Here is a 15,329-nt window from a genome sequence, read left to right on the forward strand (position 1 = left end):
TTTGTTATAAAATTCATTTTTGATATTTTGTTGTTACTAAAAACAAAAAACAAATTTGAAATTAGTAAATACAATTTATTTTAAAATAATTCAGCATTACAAACAACTTATTCTAACACTCATTCTAAATTACTTCTTCTTTTCATCTTTTTTATCAACTTTCGCTTTATCTTCTGTTTTCTTCTCATCTTTATCTTCTTTATCCTTCTTTTCCTTCTTTGCCTCTTCTTTCTTGCCTTCTTCAGCGTCTCTATTAGTGATCTTATTGTTGATAAGGTTGTGTAAAGCAATAATTGATCTTACAAGAGCAGCCAGGTACACAACAAGAGACTGATCATTAGTTTTAATATACAGATTGTCAATGAAATTGTCATTGGCAATGTCGGGAAGCAGGTTAAATATGTCTTGCAACTGGTAGATGATTTGATGGTTCATAGGTAAGGAACCTTGGCCAACTTGAAGCAAATAATCTCTAATTTCAGTTAGCTGTGAGTGTAAGCCTCTTAAACCAAGTAGCTGATTGGTGATCCTTTGAGAGAGACTTCCAACTGTTGTATCCTTGATGTCTCTCAGTAGATGTTCAACACCAACTTCCTCTGCCTCTTCAGCACCAATTTCACTGGGGACATGTTCAAAGGTGCGAGTTGTTGGGCTACCATCATCATGAACCTCTTCTACAGCTCGGTAAGCCTCAGTAGGTAGACCAAGGTCTTTTGGTTTGGCATCAATGATGACTAGTACGGAATTAGGGCAGTAACGCCTGATTAGTTCATTGATAGCTACATCATTCTGATGTAATTTGGGGCCGGTGTGGTACCAGCCCACTACCTTTTCCCTAGCATTGACTTTTTTGAACATACCATACATGTTCTCCAGATAATCATGGTCGAGGAACCAGACCGACTTGTCCTTGTCATCTTCATCAAATGGAACTGAAAAATAGACAAGAAATATTATGAAACAACTGTTAAAAGAAAGTTATAATGACACCTTCACTGATCACTGATCATGAAACAACTGAAGGGGTTAACCCCTGGAACGCCGAACAGAGAAACATACTTGTACCCGTCAAATGCCTAGTGCCGGATTCATCCCATCCCCCTCAAACGCCAGATAGGCTCACGTACGTGCACCCGTTGACTGTCGCGACTTATACTGCATTGATATGCAAGTAATATAAAACTCTATTTGTAAGTGTTTAGATCTCAAAATTAAGTAAGACTATGCTAGAATAAATTTGGTGACTGACAAGGCACAAGGCAGTTGAGACAATTTGTACAGATCCGGGACTAGGCAGTTGACGGGTACAAAAATTGAAGACCCTCTGGCAATTGACAGGACTGGTACGGATCAGGCACTAGGCGTCCCAAGGGTTAATATTGCATGGGTAACATTGATCATATCTTTATTCAAACAAAAACAAATTAAAATTAGTTTATATACTTTATATAGACCCTGAGTTACCACAGGCAAAATACATAGCAATCATAATAGCAGCTCTTTTTTTTACTAGTGGTTAAAAGAGATTGTAACTATGTAATATGATTATATAGTTTGTTATCATTTGATGACGAAGGAACAATGGCCCATTTTGAGTAAATAATTGGAAATTATAACTTTAAAGTCTGGAATCTTTGACCTTCTTAATAATAAACAAATATCAATTAAAAGTGTAAAAAATAGCATATTAAGTCATTATTTATTAAGTAACTGGGTAAGAAAACGCATTTTTTAACGTAGTATATAGAAAGGAATGAGACTGCAGATATCATAAGGTTACTAACCTGCGAAACTGTTCGATACATCCAGAACACCCTTAGCTCGCCAGCAACCAAGCAGGACACCTACTACACGTTTCTGGTTCCCAATTTTACCCATTCGGTTAAAATGATCCACGACACTAAGTAAAACTAGAGGATGAACAACCACTTTTGTGGTCACTACTTCTTGGCTAGGCATCTTGAAAATAAGTTGATCTGTTGCTTTATCAACTAAAATTATATTGTAGATTGCCAGATACTTCAGCAAACGGCGATAAAACAAATCACAATAAATAATTCGCCAACAACGATGCCTATCCGCTAGTCAACTAAAATTTGACAGTCATCTTCATTTCATCTTGCTTTGCTTGTCGATGGTAAATATAAATAATCTATGAGTTCTATGACCAATACAGTTTAGTCGAGATACTGTTAAAAACTCTTATTACAGAATTTGTGACATAGCATTTGTATTTATTAATTATATATTTTTGCTATGATTTCTAATTCGGTAATTTATTGCATGGATTGGTGTTTTTAAAAATCAGATGAAACTGTCGGCGTTGATAATGTTTGTCATGCAAAAAAAATGTATTCGTGTGTTAGTCGGTATTGGTCGTTATACAAAATCGAGATACCTGCAAACCCCATTTTATTAAACACGGCATACTCACTCTACCAAGTCTTTACATTTTAGAATTAGGCATGTATATCAGGAAAAATATTCATTTGTTCAGAGAGCTGCCAAATAAAAGACAAAAATACAAACTTGAACTACCCGCGCCAAAATTAGAAATATACCGTAAAAGCCCTCATTATGCAGCCGTAAAATTTTATAATCATATTCCGAATTATATAAAAGCAGAGGAAAGGGACACAACATACGCGAATAAGTTGAAATCGTTCCTTGCAGAAAAAGCTTATTATTCAGTTACAGATTTTCTCAATGATAAATTTGTTAAATAACTTATTATTGATCAGATAGAATTATAGTTAATAAGTATATTCCATACTGTGTTTAATAATACTTAGTTTAAGAAAATATTTGCTATGCCCTTCTGCCTTCTGGGGCCCATGAGAGACTGAATTATTTTGTAACAACGTTTGTATTTTTACCATGGTGCAATAAACGATGATTGATTGCTTGAGCCCATTTGATTTGTCAACAACATCAAAAATCAAACTTCAATGCATGGAGATCAAAGAATATAATACTCACTAGGAGATGGAGATATAAAATTAAAATCTTATAAGTCCGTGCGAACGTAATGATTATATGCTCTTTGGTCCGTGCGTCAAGCGTCAATGTCACTTCGATTCGACTCAAAGTGTGAATTGGTTGAGCAAGGTTAATTTTTAAAATTTGTTTTGGGTCATAACTCATCATATTTTCTTTACATAGCACAAAGTTAAGCGGTTAAACAATAAAATATTTTTTCACTCATAACTTACAGTTGTTTATACATAAATATCGCTGAAATCATGGCGCAACGAACGTTAACGTTCGTGACCGGCAACGCTAAGAAGTTAGAAGAGCTCCGTGCTATTTTGGGTAAAACCTTTCCTTTGGAGTTGGTCAGTCATAAGCTAGACCTGCCAGAACTACAGGGTGAAGTTGATGAAATATCTATTAAGAAGTGCCAAGAAGCGGCGCGCCTTCTGAAGAGACCCGTCATAGTTGAAGATACCTGTCTATGTTACAATGCATTGAAAGGTCTGCCGGGGCCGTACATCAAATGGTTTTTAGAAAAATTAGAGCCAGAGGGTTTAACAAAGTTATTAACTGGGTGGGAGGATAAATCTGCTCAAGCTATATGCACTTTTGCATACAGTTCTGGAGAAAGTGAAAATGCTGAAGTGATCTTGTTTCAAGGAATAACAAAAGGAGAAATTGTTGAACCACGAGGCAGAAGGGACTTTGGCTGGGACTGTGTCTTTCAACCTGAGGGTTATGACATGACTTATGGAGAATTAGCAAAGGAAGTGAAGAACACAATATCTCACAGATATAAGGCATTAGACAAGCTAAGAAAACACTTTGAACAGAATGGGTAATTAGTAATTATTTAATTTTAGTGATAATTAATATCGAGAATGTTGTTAGAAGATTGTTGTAATGTGTAAAATAATACAAATATTATTGTATTTATCTTCATTTTATTGCTAATCTCATCCTACATTAGTTAGCCGTAATCTATTGTAACTGTTTCAATCAGAATAGTTTTCACAATAGAAATACTTTTTAGTACAGTGTTATCTCCATATAATGTCACTCGATATAACAATATACTCCCTATAAGCTGGACATTTGTTGGCTATAGTTGCTTTACTTTAATATTAATTTCTCTCTATATAACGAAAACTCTATAGTATCAAAAACATTGGTTCCTTGAGTGTTGCTACATAGAGTTTACACTGTATTTCCAAAATAGCAATGTATACTAAAGGTATGGAAATATTGATAGATATTCTAAATTTTACAATAACTCTGTAGTATTAATAAGGTACTGTTATATCAACAGTATTTTGGCGTACATTTTTGTTCTCAAAATGTTTTTAAGTTCAGTGACAAGTTTAAAATTAGAGTTTAAATTTTGTTTTATTCAATAAGGAACACATTACTTTCTAACAATACAGTGTCAAACATAATCCAACTACAATGATGTAAATCTTAACTTTAACAATATCACCCCCTGAGTTGTGCACTCCTGGAGCAATATATGGCTCTAAATTAGAGTTATTGTAATTTTTATAATACCAGTCTCTATCTTCTGCCTGTCTAGTCTTTGTATTCCCTATATTGGATAGTTCAGAAAACCTCGTTTTAGCCTCTCTGTTTATAACAGGCAAATAGTTGTCATGATTGTCATAATGCTCAGCATGAGGCATTGTCACTTTTGTTATAGTGGCTGGTCTTTTAGTATAGTTTCGTCTTGCTAATTCCTCATTGTTTGGTACTAGAATGGCTGACAGTGCTGTTGGTGGGTTATTTTCAATATGTTTCTTTATAGGGGGCTTAGAGGTCACTGTAGAGCCTATGAATGGCTGGGTGCTTGTCTCCAGCCAGGCCTGTAAAGACATGTCGTTGCTAGTATCTGTAGTAATCAGTAAGCCCTCTTTTTCTGTTATGTGATTCACTGTCAAATTAGATTCCATCAGATTGTACTTGCTGATGTTATTAGGGTCGATCTTTTCTTCTTCTATAGCCTTAGTTCTGTTGTAAGCTACGTGAGTGCTGTTATCATCATTCAAAAATGCCTGAATCTCATGAATTTCGCTCTTCATTTTCTGATGTGTAGAGTTCCTTTGAACTGTGTTTACTGGTGGTTTTGTTGATGATCCTACAACACTGTGTTGCACACTGCCCTTGGCGCTGTATTTCGCGTCACCCACACTTGCGACAGCATTGTGTGACACACTTATGTTTGGGTTTGTTATTGGTTTGAAACCAGTGGTGGTAGTTGGGAGTATAGGTGAAAATCCACCTGTCTCGAACTTCGGAGGGTCATGTATTTGGTATTTGTCTGCAGGTTTTTGTTGCTTGTTTTCTTGCCAGTCTATCTTGCGCCCGGTATTAAGCAACTGTCCCATGTTGATAGTGGGCAAAGGCATCCCGAAGAACGTAAAACCGCTGCTACCTGCATCAGGTGCGGGATTTTTCTCAGTTGTATTCTTCATCTCCGCATAAAGAGTAGGTGTATCTCCTGGTGTGTAATGTGATTTATTTTTATTTTGCGCGTTTATCTCATTGAGTCCATCGATAAGGGTTTCGTTGTACGGATAGTCGACGTATTCGTCGTAGAAATATTCTGACTCTTCAGGAGAAGGTCTGTTGAGTTTGTTGATGTGGTAGTTATTTTTGATTTGTTGGGTGTAATCTTTTATTTTGTCCATAGTTGAGAAAACTTGAGATGTCGCTAAATTGGGGAGTAGTGCTTCGTTTTCGAGGGCTACACAAGATCTCAAATCCTCGTCACCTGTAGGGGTATTTGCGCAGTCGCTTCTCGAGAAAGGCATTCCTTTCACGTAGGTTCCGTCGGCACATTTGGGCCCTATAGAGGATGATTCCGCCAGCCAGGATTTCAGCCAAATTATTCTGCAGTTACAAATTAGCGGATTTCCTGAAAATTAAATGATTTAATGTTAGTTTCATCGTTGGTCTAAATTCGTTCAATAGGTTTAGCGTGAAGCGCTATCAGGCAACTTTGTATTTGTAATATTAGTATGAAAGAATTGCACACATCATTACACCAAATACTAAGTCAGGTCATAAGTTCTGTCAAAAAGGTTTTGAGTGATAAAATGTAATACAAAGCCTAAAAAAAAGTTTGCCATAATTTGAAAGATTGTTTTATATTGATCAAAACGTAATACTTATAATTACTTTAAAATTTAGATCGCGTCTTTATTTACTTTGTGATTGTCGTTAGACGCGAAAATAGGCGGTTGGATTTTGAAAAGAATACAGGTTTAGTAGAGGAGAGAGGAGAGTAGGGGAACTTACCATCAATATCCAAAATTGCAATATTATTTCTCAGTTTCGCAAATACCGGTTCGCCAACTGTTGTCAATTTGTTGTGTTGCAGCGAGAGCACCTTCAGCCGCGGCATGAAGTCGAACGGCTGGCCACCGACGTAGCAGATCAGATTATTGTCTAGGTTGAGCTCCACCAGCCATTCCATGTATTGAAATGATGCCCTAGTGATCTTGTTCAGTTTATTGAAACTCAGGTCCAGTACTTCTAAAGATGCGAGTTGCCTTAGTCCTGAATTATCGATATTCGTCAATTGATTATTACTCATGTTCAAATACTGAACTAGAGGGAGGTTCTCAAATGCCCGCAACGAGATGTATTGCAACCGATTCCCTTGCAACTCTATAATCCTTAACTTTGGAAGATTTGAGAATACTCTATCCGGTAGGTCTATTATATGATTTCTGCTCAAATGTATGGATACGAGATTTGGAAGGTTAATGATCGCTTTCGGATGAATGATTTCTATTTGATTACTTTCAAAATGTATAGTTTCCAGCTCTCTCAAATCTTCAAAACTACCGGAGCGTAGTTCTATGACCTTGTTGTTCACCATATTTATTTCCTTCAATGTATGGATGCTATTGATGGCATTGCCATCAAATAATTTTATATGATTGTAACTGGCATCTAATAGACGTAGTTTAGGTAGCATATTCAGAGATATAGGCAACTCTACAAGATTATTAGATGAGATATTTAATATTTCAATATCGAGAGCTCTACTAACAATATTCGGACTTATACTTTTTAGTCTATTTTTACTGAAATCCAGTGTTGATAATGCGGCATTGTCTTGTACAGCCATAAAATCAAAATTTTCAATGGTGTTACCATGTAAATTAACTTGTTTCAAGTATTGCAGCTTTGTAAAACTTTTTGGGTGAACTGATATAATCTGGTTTTCACCTAGATCTAATAGCTCGAGTTTCTCCAAGTCTCCAAAAGTCGTTGGATCGACCTGTCTTAACCCATTGCGTCTCATGTACAGCCTACGTAAGTTATGTAAAGTTTTAATACTTCCACGGGGCATTTTTTGAATTCCGTTGTTTGAAATATCTAATGTTCTTAGTGATGGTAGATCTAAGTCTGGAGATGGTGGTACTGGTAAGCTAGTGATCTGATTCCTTTGTAAATATAGTTGTTCTAGACCTCTTGGAAGTCCAGGAACAAATTCTATCAGTCGGTTGTAACTTGCGTCAATTTCATAAAGGCTGGCCAGGTTTCTAAAAGTCGCAGGATGTATGGACACCAAAGCATTGCCTGATATGTTTACATACTCTAGCAACGGGGACTCAATAAACGTAATCGGGTCAATCATTGTCAATTGATTATTACTTAGATTAATTCTCCTAAGTGATGGTAAGTTGTAGAGTAACTTCGGTTGCAGACGTTGAAAATAATTAAATGATAAATCTAAACCCTTTAACGCTGGTAGATTCCAAAATGGTCCTTCATTAAAATCGGTCAAGGAATTATTACTTAAATGCAATTCTCTTAAGGCAGGCATGGCCATAAATGCGTCTGCTTGTATGAACTTTATATTATTCTTATTTAAATGAAGACGTTCCAAACTCGGATGGCCTCTTAGAGCACCTCTTGGAATGTCCTGAAGTAAATTTTCACTCATATCCAAAAACCTCAAACGAGGTAATGCGTCCAGCAAAGCTCTGAATTCTGAAATATGCGTTATTTGATTGCCGATAAGATTTAGTTCTTCAACGCCACTGCTAGATTGTTGTAAGAATGATTCGGGATGAATGCGATTTATGTTGTTATAATTTAGATCTACTACTCTCAACTTAGGAACTCTGTGAAATGCTCCGTGATGTATTACATTAATGTTGTTGTTTGACAGGAACAGGCTTTCCAACATTCCCTGGTCTACAAAGGCTCCTTCGTTTAACTTGTCAATTAAGTTGTTATTAAGATTTAAGATAGACAGCGCCGGTAAATCTCTTGTAGCTCTTCCAACCATAGATGCATCCGTTATTTTATTGTCACTAAAAGAAAGCTCAGTCAGCACAGGTAGAAGAGATAGCGCTCTCATGTGAATGACATTTATGCCACAGTTGGTTATCTCTAATTTCTTTAATTTTGGTAAATTATAGATTGCATTTTCTTTGATAATTCGAAGATTTGGACTACCTTTAATAAACAGCCTTTCCACGTTGGGTAAACCTTCAAAAGTGCGCTCATTCACAGCATTCAGACTTCCAGATTGGACGTTGATGTAGCGTAATCTTGGCATTCCTGTGAGGGCAGGTATCCTCTTTAGATTGTGCGATTGTATAGTGATTGCTTGAAGGTTTTGCAGTTTCATCAAACTTTCAGACGGTATGCTCTTTAGATCATTTTCTACTATAAATATTTCAACTAAATTCGTCTCTTGAGTTTCCAACCATGCTACGGATAGTCTTTCCAGTCCATTATGTCGCAACATCAATCGAAGTATCTTTACATTTTTGGAATATCTTTCCAGGTAGCGAAGGTAAATAGTTGTTTTCTATAATGAGCTCATCTATAGATCTTCTGACGGTGTCTCCGATCTTTTGTACGCCCTTCAACACTTGTGGCAAATCGCTGTGCGTGCACCTGTAACCATGAAATTAATATTAACGACCCTGGAGCTTCGCCTGGTTTGTATGACATTGTCAACATATAGTACCTACCATATTTGAATATCTTCGTTTCGATTGGTGCATATGCATGGAAGAATAGTCTCCGAAGCTGGACATACTGTCTGCCCTGAAGAAACCGTTATTAGTAAGACCAGGCATAAGCAAACCCTCTCAGTCTTAAGTAGCATTTCTTCACTGCTGCGCCGCTCATTATATTAATTAGTGTTACATCCAAGAATCCAAGTATTACGCATCTGGAATAAAATAAATTCTGTTATATTTTTGTTTTTGTTAAGTGTTTCGTTCATGGAACACTGGAATAATTTCGGCGCCTGTTCGCTATTTAAGCCCCAACGGAAAAGGGCGGCGTTATATGCCTAACTTTTATATCTCGTGCGGGTGCACTGCGAGTGCCTCAAGCGCCTATTTAGTGCATGTTTTTGGAATCGTAGCTTCCCAACAGATGAACCGAAGAGAGCGCGGTTTTTTTATTCGTAATTGTTTCCTGATGAGAATGATTCTTAGATAGGTTTGACTCACTAGGTGGCGCTGATTTAACTATGTCGAAGGTTTTCAATGTTAAAGGTTATTTAAAATGTGAAAAAGTACGGTCAACCAATTTGATTCCTAGGCCACTATAGAACCATGTCATAATGACTTCTACGACAGTGCTTATTGAGTGATGCATGTCATGTATAGAGTAGTTAAAGCGACAAGGTTCTATAGTGGCCTAGGGTTCAAATTGGTTGACTGTACATTTTAATTATGACGACGTGGCCTTTGTGCTGCTCGATCTTAGTATTAATGATAGAGCTTTAACTGTGTTTTGGATGATTAGGATTGGTCACTGTTGACAAAACGGAAGTTGAACAATACCGGATTGTGTCGTAGAGGTACATCAAGTTTGCAAGAAATTAATTCTTTAAATTGATTGCGTCAAGGACTTTTAGAACAATGAATGTAACAATGGCTGCGGTCCGATGCTGCTGTACTTTCACTGTTTCTATTGTTCTTATTGGCGATCTACGGAGTTTATGTACTTTATTGTTCCACAATTGCTTTAACGGAGGTTACACAATGCTAATCCGGAGGTTGTATAGTTTTGGTGATGTAGGTCAGAACACGTAATGTTGGACCTGATTATGGAGGTTATATGGTCATATTCGTCATACTCTAATTGTTACGGTACAGTATGACCGAATGGGGAATTCCCCAAAAAATCTGCGCCTGTGATAACTTCAAGGCAATGTTAAATTTCGCTGTTTTGTAGCTATCTTGTTGTTGCTAATTTATATTGATATTGAAGTAGGTCGAATGTTGAAAGTTAATGATAATTGTAATATAATTTCGTTTACGTATAGTATAATTATGGTTGTATGTCTTTGTTTATTTGGCTCTCCCGTCATCCTAAATGGTTCCAACTTCTAACAAAAAAATTCTTAGCAGTGGGATTGTTACTTTATCCATCAAGTTCAAGATTTATAATACAAATGTCTAATCATGACCAAGAGTTACAAAACTTACGAATATTTAGGCCTGTCTAAATATTCACTTTTAGAAAAACCAAAAGACCGCGATTACATCCCAAGAGAGCCACATTCGGCACATAAGCCGCGTTAACATTCGGCACTGTCGGCAGACAAACAGTGGGCGCAGCGCATTTTCCTCTTAACGTTATCGCGATATGTTTGCTTAATCATCCTTGATCATTTAGGGAGCCTGGGTGGCCTGGGGTAACCTAATCCCCAGAATTGGCTCAGGCACTAGTTTGTACGAAAGCGACGACCTTGGATACTAGGCCTCATTGGGATTTGATTCACGATGTGTTTCTTCTTAGATATCATGATTGATGTTAAATTAGCATGAGCACAACACCTACTAAACTAGTTCATTGCTAAAGCAATAGGTATTAGGTAGCCAGCCTGTAATAGAGTTTTTGCAAAGCCATTGTTTGTGATATATTCTTTAACGAGCACGTAAAAAAAGGGGCACATCCACAGACACACAATGTATGTAGGTAGGTATATTATCATCTAAATTCGGGTGCCAATAATTACGCGCTAATAGTTAGCGTAAATTTATTGAAAGTTGTTAGATACAGTAGTCCAGTCAGCATAAAATAGGTACTGACAGACAAATAAATTGTACCTATACATCATATTATTTTTTCTAATGGAAACGATCAAAGGTGTATTGCAATAATTTATTTGGCTGTTTTGGCTGTCACCATTGTCACTGTCTATTAGTTGCTGACTATCCTGTTATATACCTTCCTACATTACTACTAGTCTACTCGATAAATTCATAATGCTGAAAAATAGAGATACTGCTCCTAAAAATACGTGTGACACCTCATTGGATTCGGAATGATGTACAGAAAAATGTATTCGAAGCGATTATTAGCACACAAAAAAAATCATTAAAGAGGAAAAATTGCAATATAAAAGTCCTTACTTGCAGAACTGTATCTCGTACTGTATTATGGCAAGCGACAAAGTGGGACCTTTGTTCAGGCCGCGGTCCAATTATAAGTACTTTTTATTCAACGCTCAACATAGCCCTCCGCGTTTCATTTTCGGGATGCGCGCGCGGCATGAAAAAGCAAGAAGGTACGTAACATTAAGTTTTTTTTGTATGTTAATAAACACTTCTAATCCAATGAGGTATCACACTTATTTTTAGGAGTAGAGTAGTATCTCTATTTTTCACGATTTTGAACTCGTCGAGTACACTATACGGCAATAAATTCATATCTAATTTCAAAAAATGACAACCGCGATGTGTCTAGCAATTTTTGAGGCCGACGGTACATGCGACGTCTATCTAGATTATGTCTACGGTCACATCTTACCAGTGCATCATAGTAACCAGCCAGCAAGACGAGCAATCACCGTACAGTTACACAAGTTATCTCTAACTGTCAACTGTCATCCTACATACCGGGGTGCAATGCGGAAAATTAGACGTTGTTTAGTACTTAGTACCTACTAGGTAGTTGCAAATAAGCGCTTAACGGTTGGTAAAATAACGTATATGAATGAACGTATATATGATTGGGGTAGGTTCTTAGGAGTTCCGTGCACCGAAAAAAATAAGTCGACTATAAAATTGTACTACGAGTTCAGCATTCAAGTGGTTATTAAGAGAAATCAAAGCTGCGATTTATCCATACAAACAGTCGAGACTGTTTCCTCCCTGGATTTTTAATTTTTTAACCTAGAGCAATGATTATTTCAAATAAGATCAATATCATCAATATCTCACTATGTCGCTATGATTTCCTTTTTTTGTTTATTTTATTTTGCAGAAACTTACAGCGCCTCGAAAATAGCAAAAACGGCTTAATTGAATCTTATTATAAAGGCACAGTATACAAATATGACAACAAGTATCCAAAAAATCAAAACATAGCGGCATTGATTATTTCTTTCTCTTGAAGTTTCCAAAATTTCATAACGTTTGGTTGCGTTTTGGAGGACGAAAAGGGCGAGAGCGAAACCTCGATTTTTGAGTTTTTTGCGTGGGAATTTTGGTCCGAGCTGCAGTTGTCCTTATCGCACGCACGCACTCCCGCCCACCGCAGCGCGACAGAAACAGCTTCAAAAATTCGAGATTTGATAAGTTGCTCAGCTAGGAATTGCCAGGGAATTGCGAGAGTTTTAAATCACTTTTCATCAGTATGACTAGGATAATACAAAATTAGAGCACCTATACATCTAATGTTAAGTGTCTTTACCTAATCTACAATCTTCATAATTACTTATCCACTAGCGCGAAAAAGCAATTCCACTTTAGGTATGTTTAGTTTTTGTCGCTACACAGATTTTTGACGATAAAGTATACATTTTCGAGCCTGTTGAGGTAAAAGCCAAGCAAATAATAGTCACGCCTCACGCCAGTTTTCCATTCAAAGGGTACCTAGAATAATTATGGAAAATTAACCCTAGTGCCGCAAAAGTTCAATAACAGCCGGTAACTTTGTAGGCTCACAACAAATTTCCCGAGCTCTGAATCATCTTGTATAAGTAGTCGAGTTCACAAGCCAACGTTGCAAATAGTACATTGTGCAACGAGGGGGGTAAGTGAAATTTAGGATACGAGGGTGGGAATTAAAGACCCGAGTTTGCAATATTCTTACCCCTGGAGTTACACACAATGTTTTTCATCACACTTGCGAAAAAAAACTAAATTTTAAGCGAAATAATTCTTAAATACGGTGACATCAAACATTCGTCCGCCATTTTGTATTTTTTTGTCAGATAGGCACCTATTCGACATTCAGCCACGATTATGTAAAAATATTTTAAACGGCTCTTAAATTAATCAAATTAAATAATTTTAAACATAAACAAAAATATTAAATTATGAACGTCAGTATTTTAAAAGTAAAACTCATTAATGCTACTTGGTTTGTATGAATAAGTGACATTTTAAAAAGCTATAATTCCCTAGGGAGTTATAGCGTTTTATTTTTTCACAACCCATAACTGCCGCGGGAACAAAATAGGCCTTTGTCCTTCAGTACACCTGCATGAAATAAGATCTTTTTCGGGCAAGTGTGATGAAAAATATATTTTCACCACACCAACTGGTAAAGGCCTTCTTGATGTTCAAAAACTAATGAGAAAGTTTTATCCACATGTCCGCAAAGTAATCAGATGCAAATTTTGAGTTGTTTCCTTGTGTTAGTTGGTAGAATAAATGTCCTTTAATATTGACAAACAACACATGAATTAATACAAATAACATTACATACACAAAAATCACTATGTCTAAACTTAAAATCTAAAAACCAAACGCATGCACATGTACCAAAAATACTTGCGGAATTGCCGCGCTGGATGGCAAGCGATATTTGTTGGACTACGTAGGAGCCTGAACGGGGATCGCACCCTCTGTCACGTAGACGCCGCCCCAAATCTCTAACCAATTTTTTCGCCTCCGAACACCACGGCCCAGCCGTTTCGACCGCAACCGGAACAAAATCGTACGCTGGTTCCAGGTTGGCATATTTTAATCGCTTGAGCCTCGCGGCATTTTCCGCGGCTGCGCCTGCCAACCTGCTAGTGGGAGCAAGATGAGTAGGCGCAAATGTACTCACGCAAGTTGCATCCCACAGCAAGCAGCGGCCTTTGGCCCATGGAACCAGCGTTAGGCCATCGGGGCGCTTGCCGTCTGTACGGCTTAAGCCTTGAGGCTCCAGAATGCAAGGCACGTTCGCCGAGACCATGGTACGACGTATTAAATCATTGATGGCATGGTGTCTTGGGAACCGCCCCGCAGACCGGGAGCAGCTCAGGCCATGGTGTCCATTCGCTTCCACCATCATTCCACATATACAGCGATGGGGCTCACACACCTTGGAACCCAATCGTAAGACTCGTAAGGCGACTCCTACTCTCAAGGTGTCTTTGTCCAGTAGGGTCCCCAAATGTGGCGAAGGCAGTGCCTGCAACCAGGCCCCCGATTCAAGTTGTCTTACCGCTTTGAGCCGGGCCATATCTTCAACCCTAACCGCTTGGTAGAATTGACTTTTAAATGATGATTTTGAATGATTTTTACGTTCATTTGGATTTGATTCGGTTTGATTTTTTTGGTATTTTCCTCGCTTTGGTGTGGTGAAAATTTATGTGATTCACTCGGAAGCAAAGTTTGTTTTCCCTCGTGCCTTGAAACCCTCGTGTAATACTCAATATTCCACTTCTAGAACCTTTGTGGAATCTTTCGCTTTCTCGGGTATCAACAACAACTCTGCCCCACAAATAACTATTGTGAATTCGACCGTACGACATGCGTAGAAAGAAATGAGGGATCATTATAGAATATAGAAGATTCTTGCCTTACGAGTATCTAAACTAAGTACGAATGCATTAAAGAGTTTCAATTATTTCAAGATACCTACATACCTTATAAGAATAAATCCTGGTCAAACTCAGACAATAGCTGCTCCCTATTATAACTATTTTTCCTCTGAATTAACATCAGCTTGCATAATAATTCCTTGATTTAGACAATACAAAATAATCGCGCTTAATAAGCCCCCATTTTATTATTATTTTTACCTATAAATTGCCACTGTTAGGAACCTACCTAGCAGTGGCGGAAAGTCCATAGATCTCGATTCCCGTCGGTTTTCCTAATTTTTAGCCAGTTGAATACTTTTAACTTTACTTACTAATACACCTACTTAGTTTACTTTTAACAATAAATCTCTCTGCTTTGCCTTAAGGTTTACTGGTAGAGAATGTCTTTTGGCATAAGTTTTTTATTTCTGCAATAAAATTTAAATAAATAAACTACGGCATGAAGAAATGGAAAATCCTGCCTGTTGTTTACCTCTATCTTCATTATTATGTGTTTCCATGTAGATTTTTTCAGAGGTTGTGCAATAAAAAGGATTTGTATTGTATAGTA

General features: G+C 37.3%; 4 protein-coding genes across 4 annotated transcripts in view; 2 read left to right on the top strand and 2 right to left on the bottom strand.

Annotated features, from left to right (window-relative positions):
- Positions 1-54: 54 nt before the first annotated feature.
- On the bottom strand, positions 55-2,115 carry LOC133517633 (26S proteasome non-ATPase regulatory subunit 7). The gene is made up of 2 exons (XM_061850982.1): positions 1,785-2,115; positions 55-932 (listed from the first exon to the last, which is right to left on the bottom strand). Exons 1-2 carry the CDS (start codon positions 1,957-1,959, stop codon positions 130-132), a joined length of 978 nt encoding a protein of 325 aa, XP_061706966.1. The 5' UTR covers positions 1,960-2,115; the 3' UTR covers positions 55-129.
- A 945-nt stretch (positions 2,116-3,060) lies between these two features.
- LOC133517636 (inosine triphosphate pyrophosphatase) lies at positions 3,061-3,907 on the top strand. The gene has a single exon (XM_061850988.1). The coding sequence runs from the start codon at positions 3,243-3,245 to the stop codon at positions 3,813-3,815; it is 573 nt and encodes a 190-aa protein (XP_061706972.1). The 5' UTR covers positions 3,061-3,242; the 3' UTR covers positions 3,816-3,907.
- A 407-nt stretch (positions 3,908-4,314) lies between these two features.
- LOC133517634 (protein artichoke-like) lies at positions 4,315-11,285 on the bottom strand. Its single transcript, XM_061850984.1, is given in 4 exon segments — positions 4,315-5,881; positions 6,265-8,761; positions 8,763-8,889; positions 8,967-11,285. Coding segments are annotated over 4 exon segments (4,257 nt in total). The 5' UTR covers positions 9,104-11,285; the 3' UTR covers positions 4,315-4,385.
- Positions 11,286-11,378: 93 nt separating this feature from the next.
- Positions 11,379-15,329, top strand: part of LOC133517635 (L-threonine 3-dehydrogenase, mitochondrial) — a 32,505-nt gene continuing 28,554 nt past the window's right edge. Inside the window, exon 1 of the mRNA XM_061850986.1 lies at positions 11,379-11,524. Within this exon, the coding sequence (XP_061706970.1) occupies positions 11,509-11,524 (16 nt within the window). The 5' untranslated portion in view covers positions 11,379-11,508. The remainder of the gene's footprint in view (positions 11,525-15,329) is intronic.

Source organism: Cydia pomonella, chromosome 5 (genome assembly GCF_033807575.1).
Source record: "Cydia pomonella isolate Wapato2018A chromosome 5, ilCydPomo1, whole genome shotgun sequence".
NCBI lineage: Eukaryota > Metazoa > Arthropoda > Insecta > Lepidoptera > Tortricidae > Cydia > Cydia pomonella.

Coding starts and splice junctions, on each gene's coding strand:
- LOC133517633 (XM_061850982.1), bottom strand. CDS start 1,959: ATGCCTAGCCAAGAAGTAGTGACCACAAAAGTGGTTGTTCATCCTCTA. Junction 933..1,784: donor TGTATCGAACAGTTTCGCAG/GTTAGTAACCTT, acceptor TCTATTTTTCAG/TTCCATTTGATGAAGATGAC.
- LOC133517636 (XM_061850988.1), top strand. CDS start 3,243: ATGGCGCAACGAACGTTAACGTTCGTGACCGGCAACGCTAAGAAGTTA.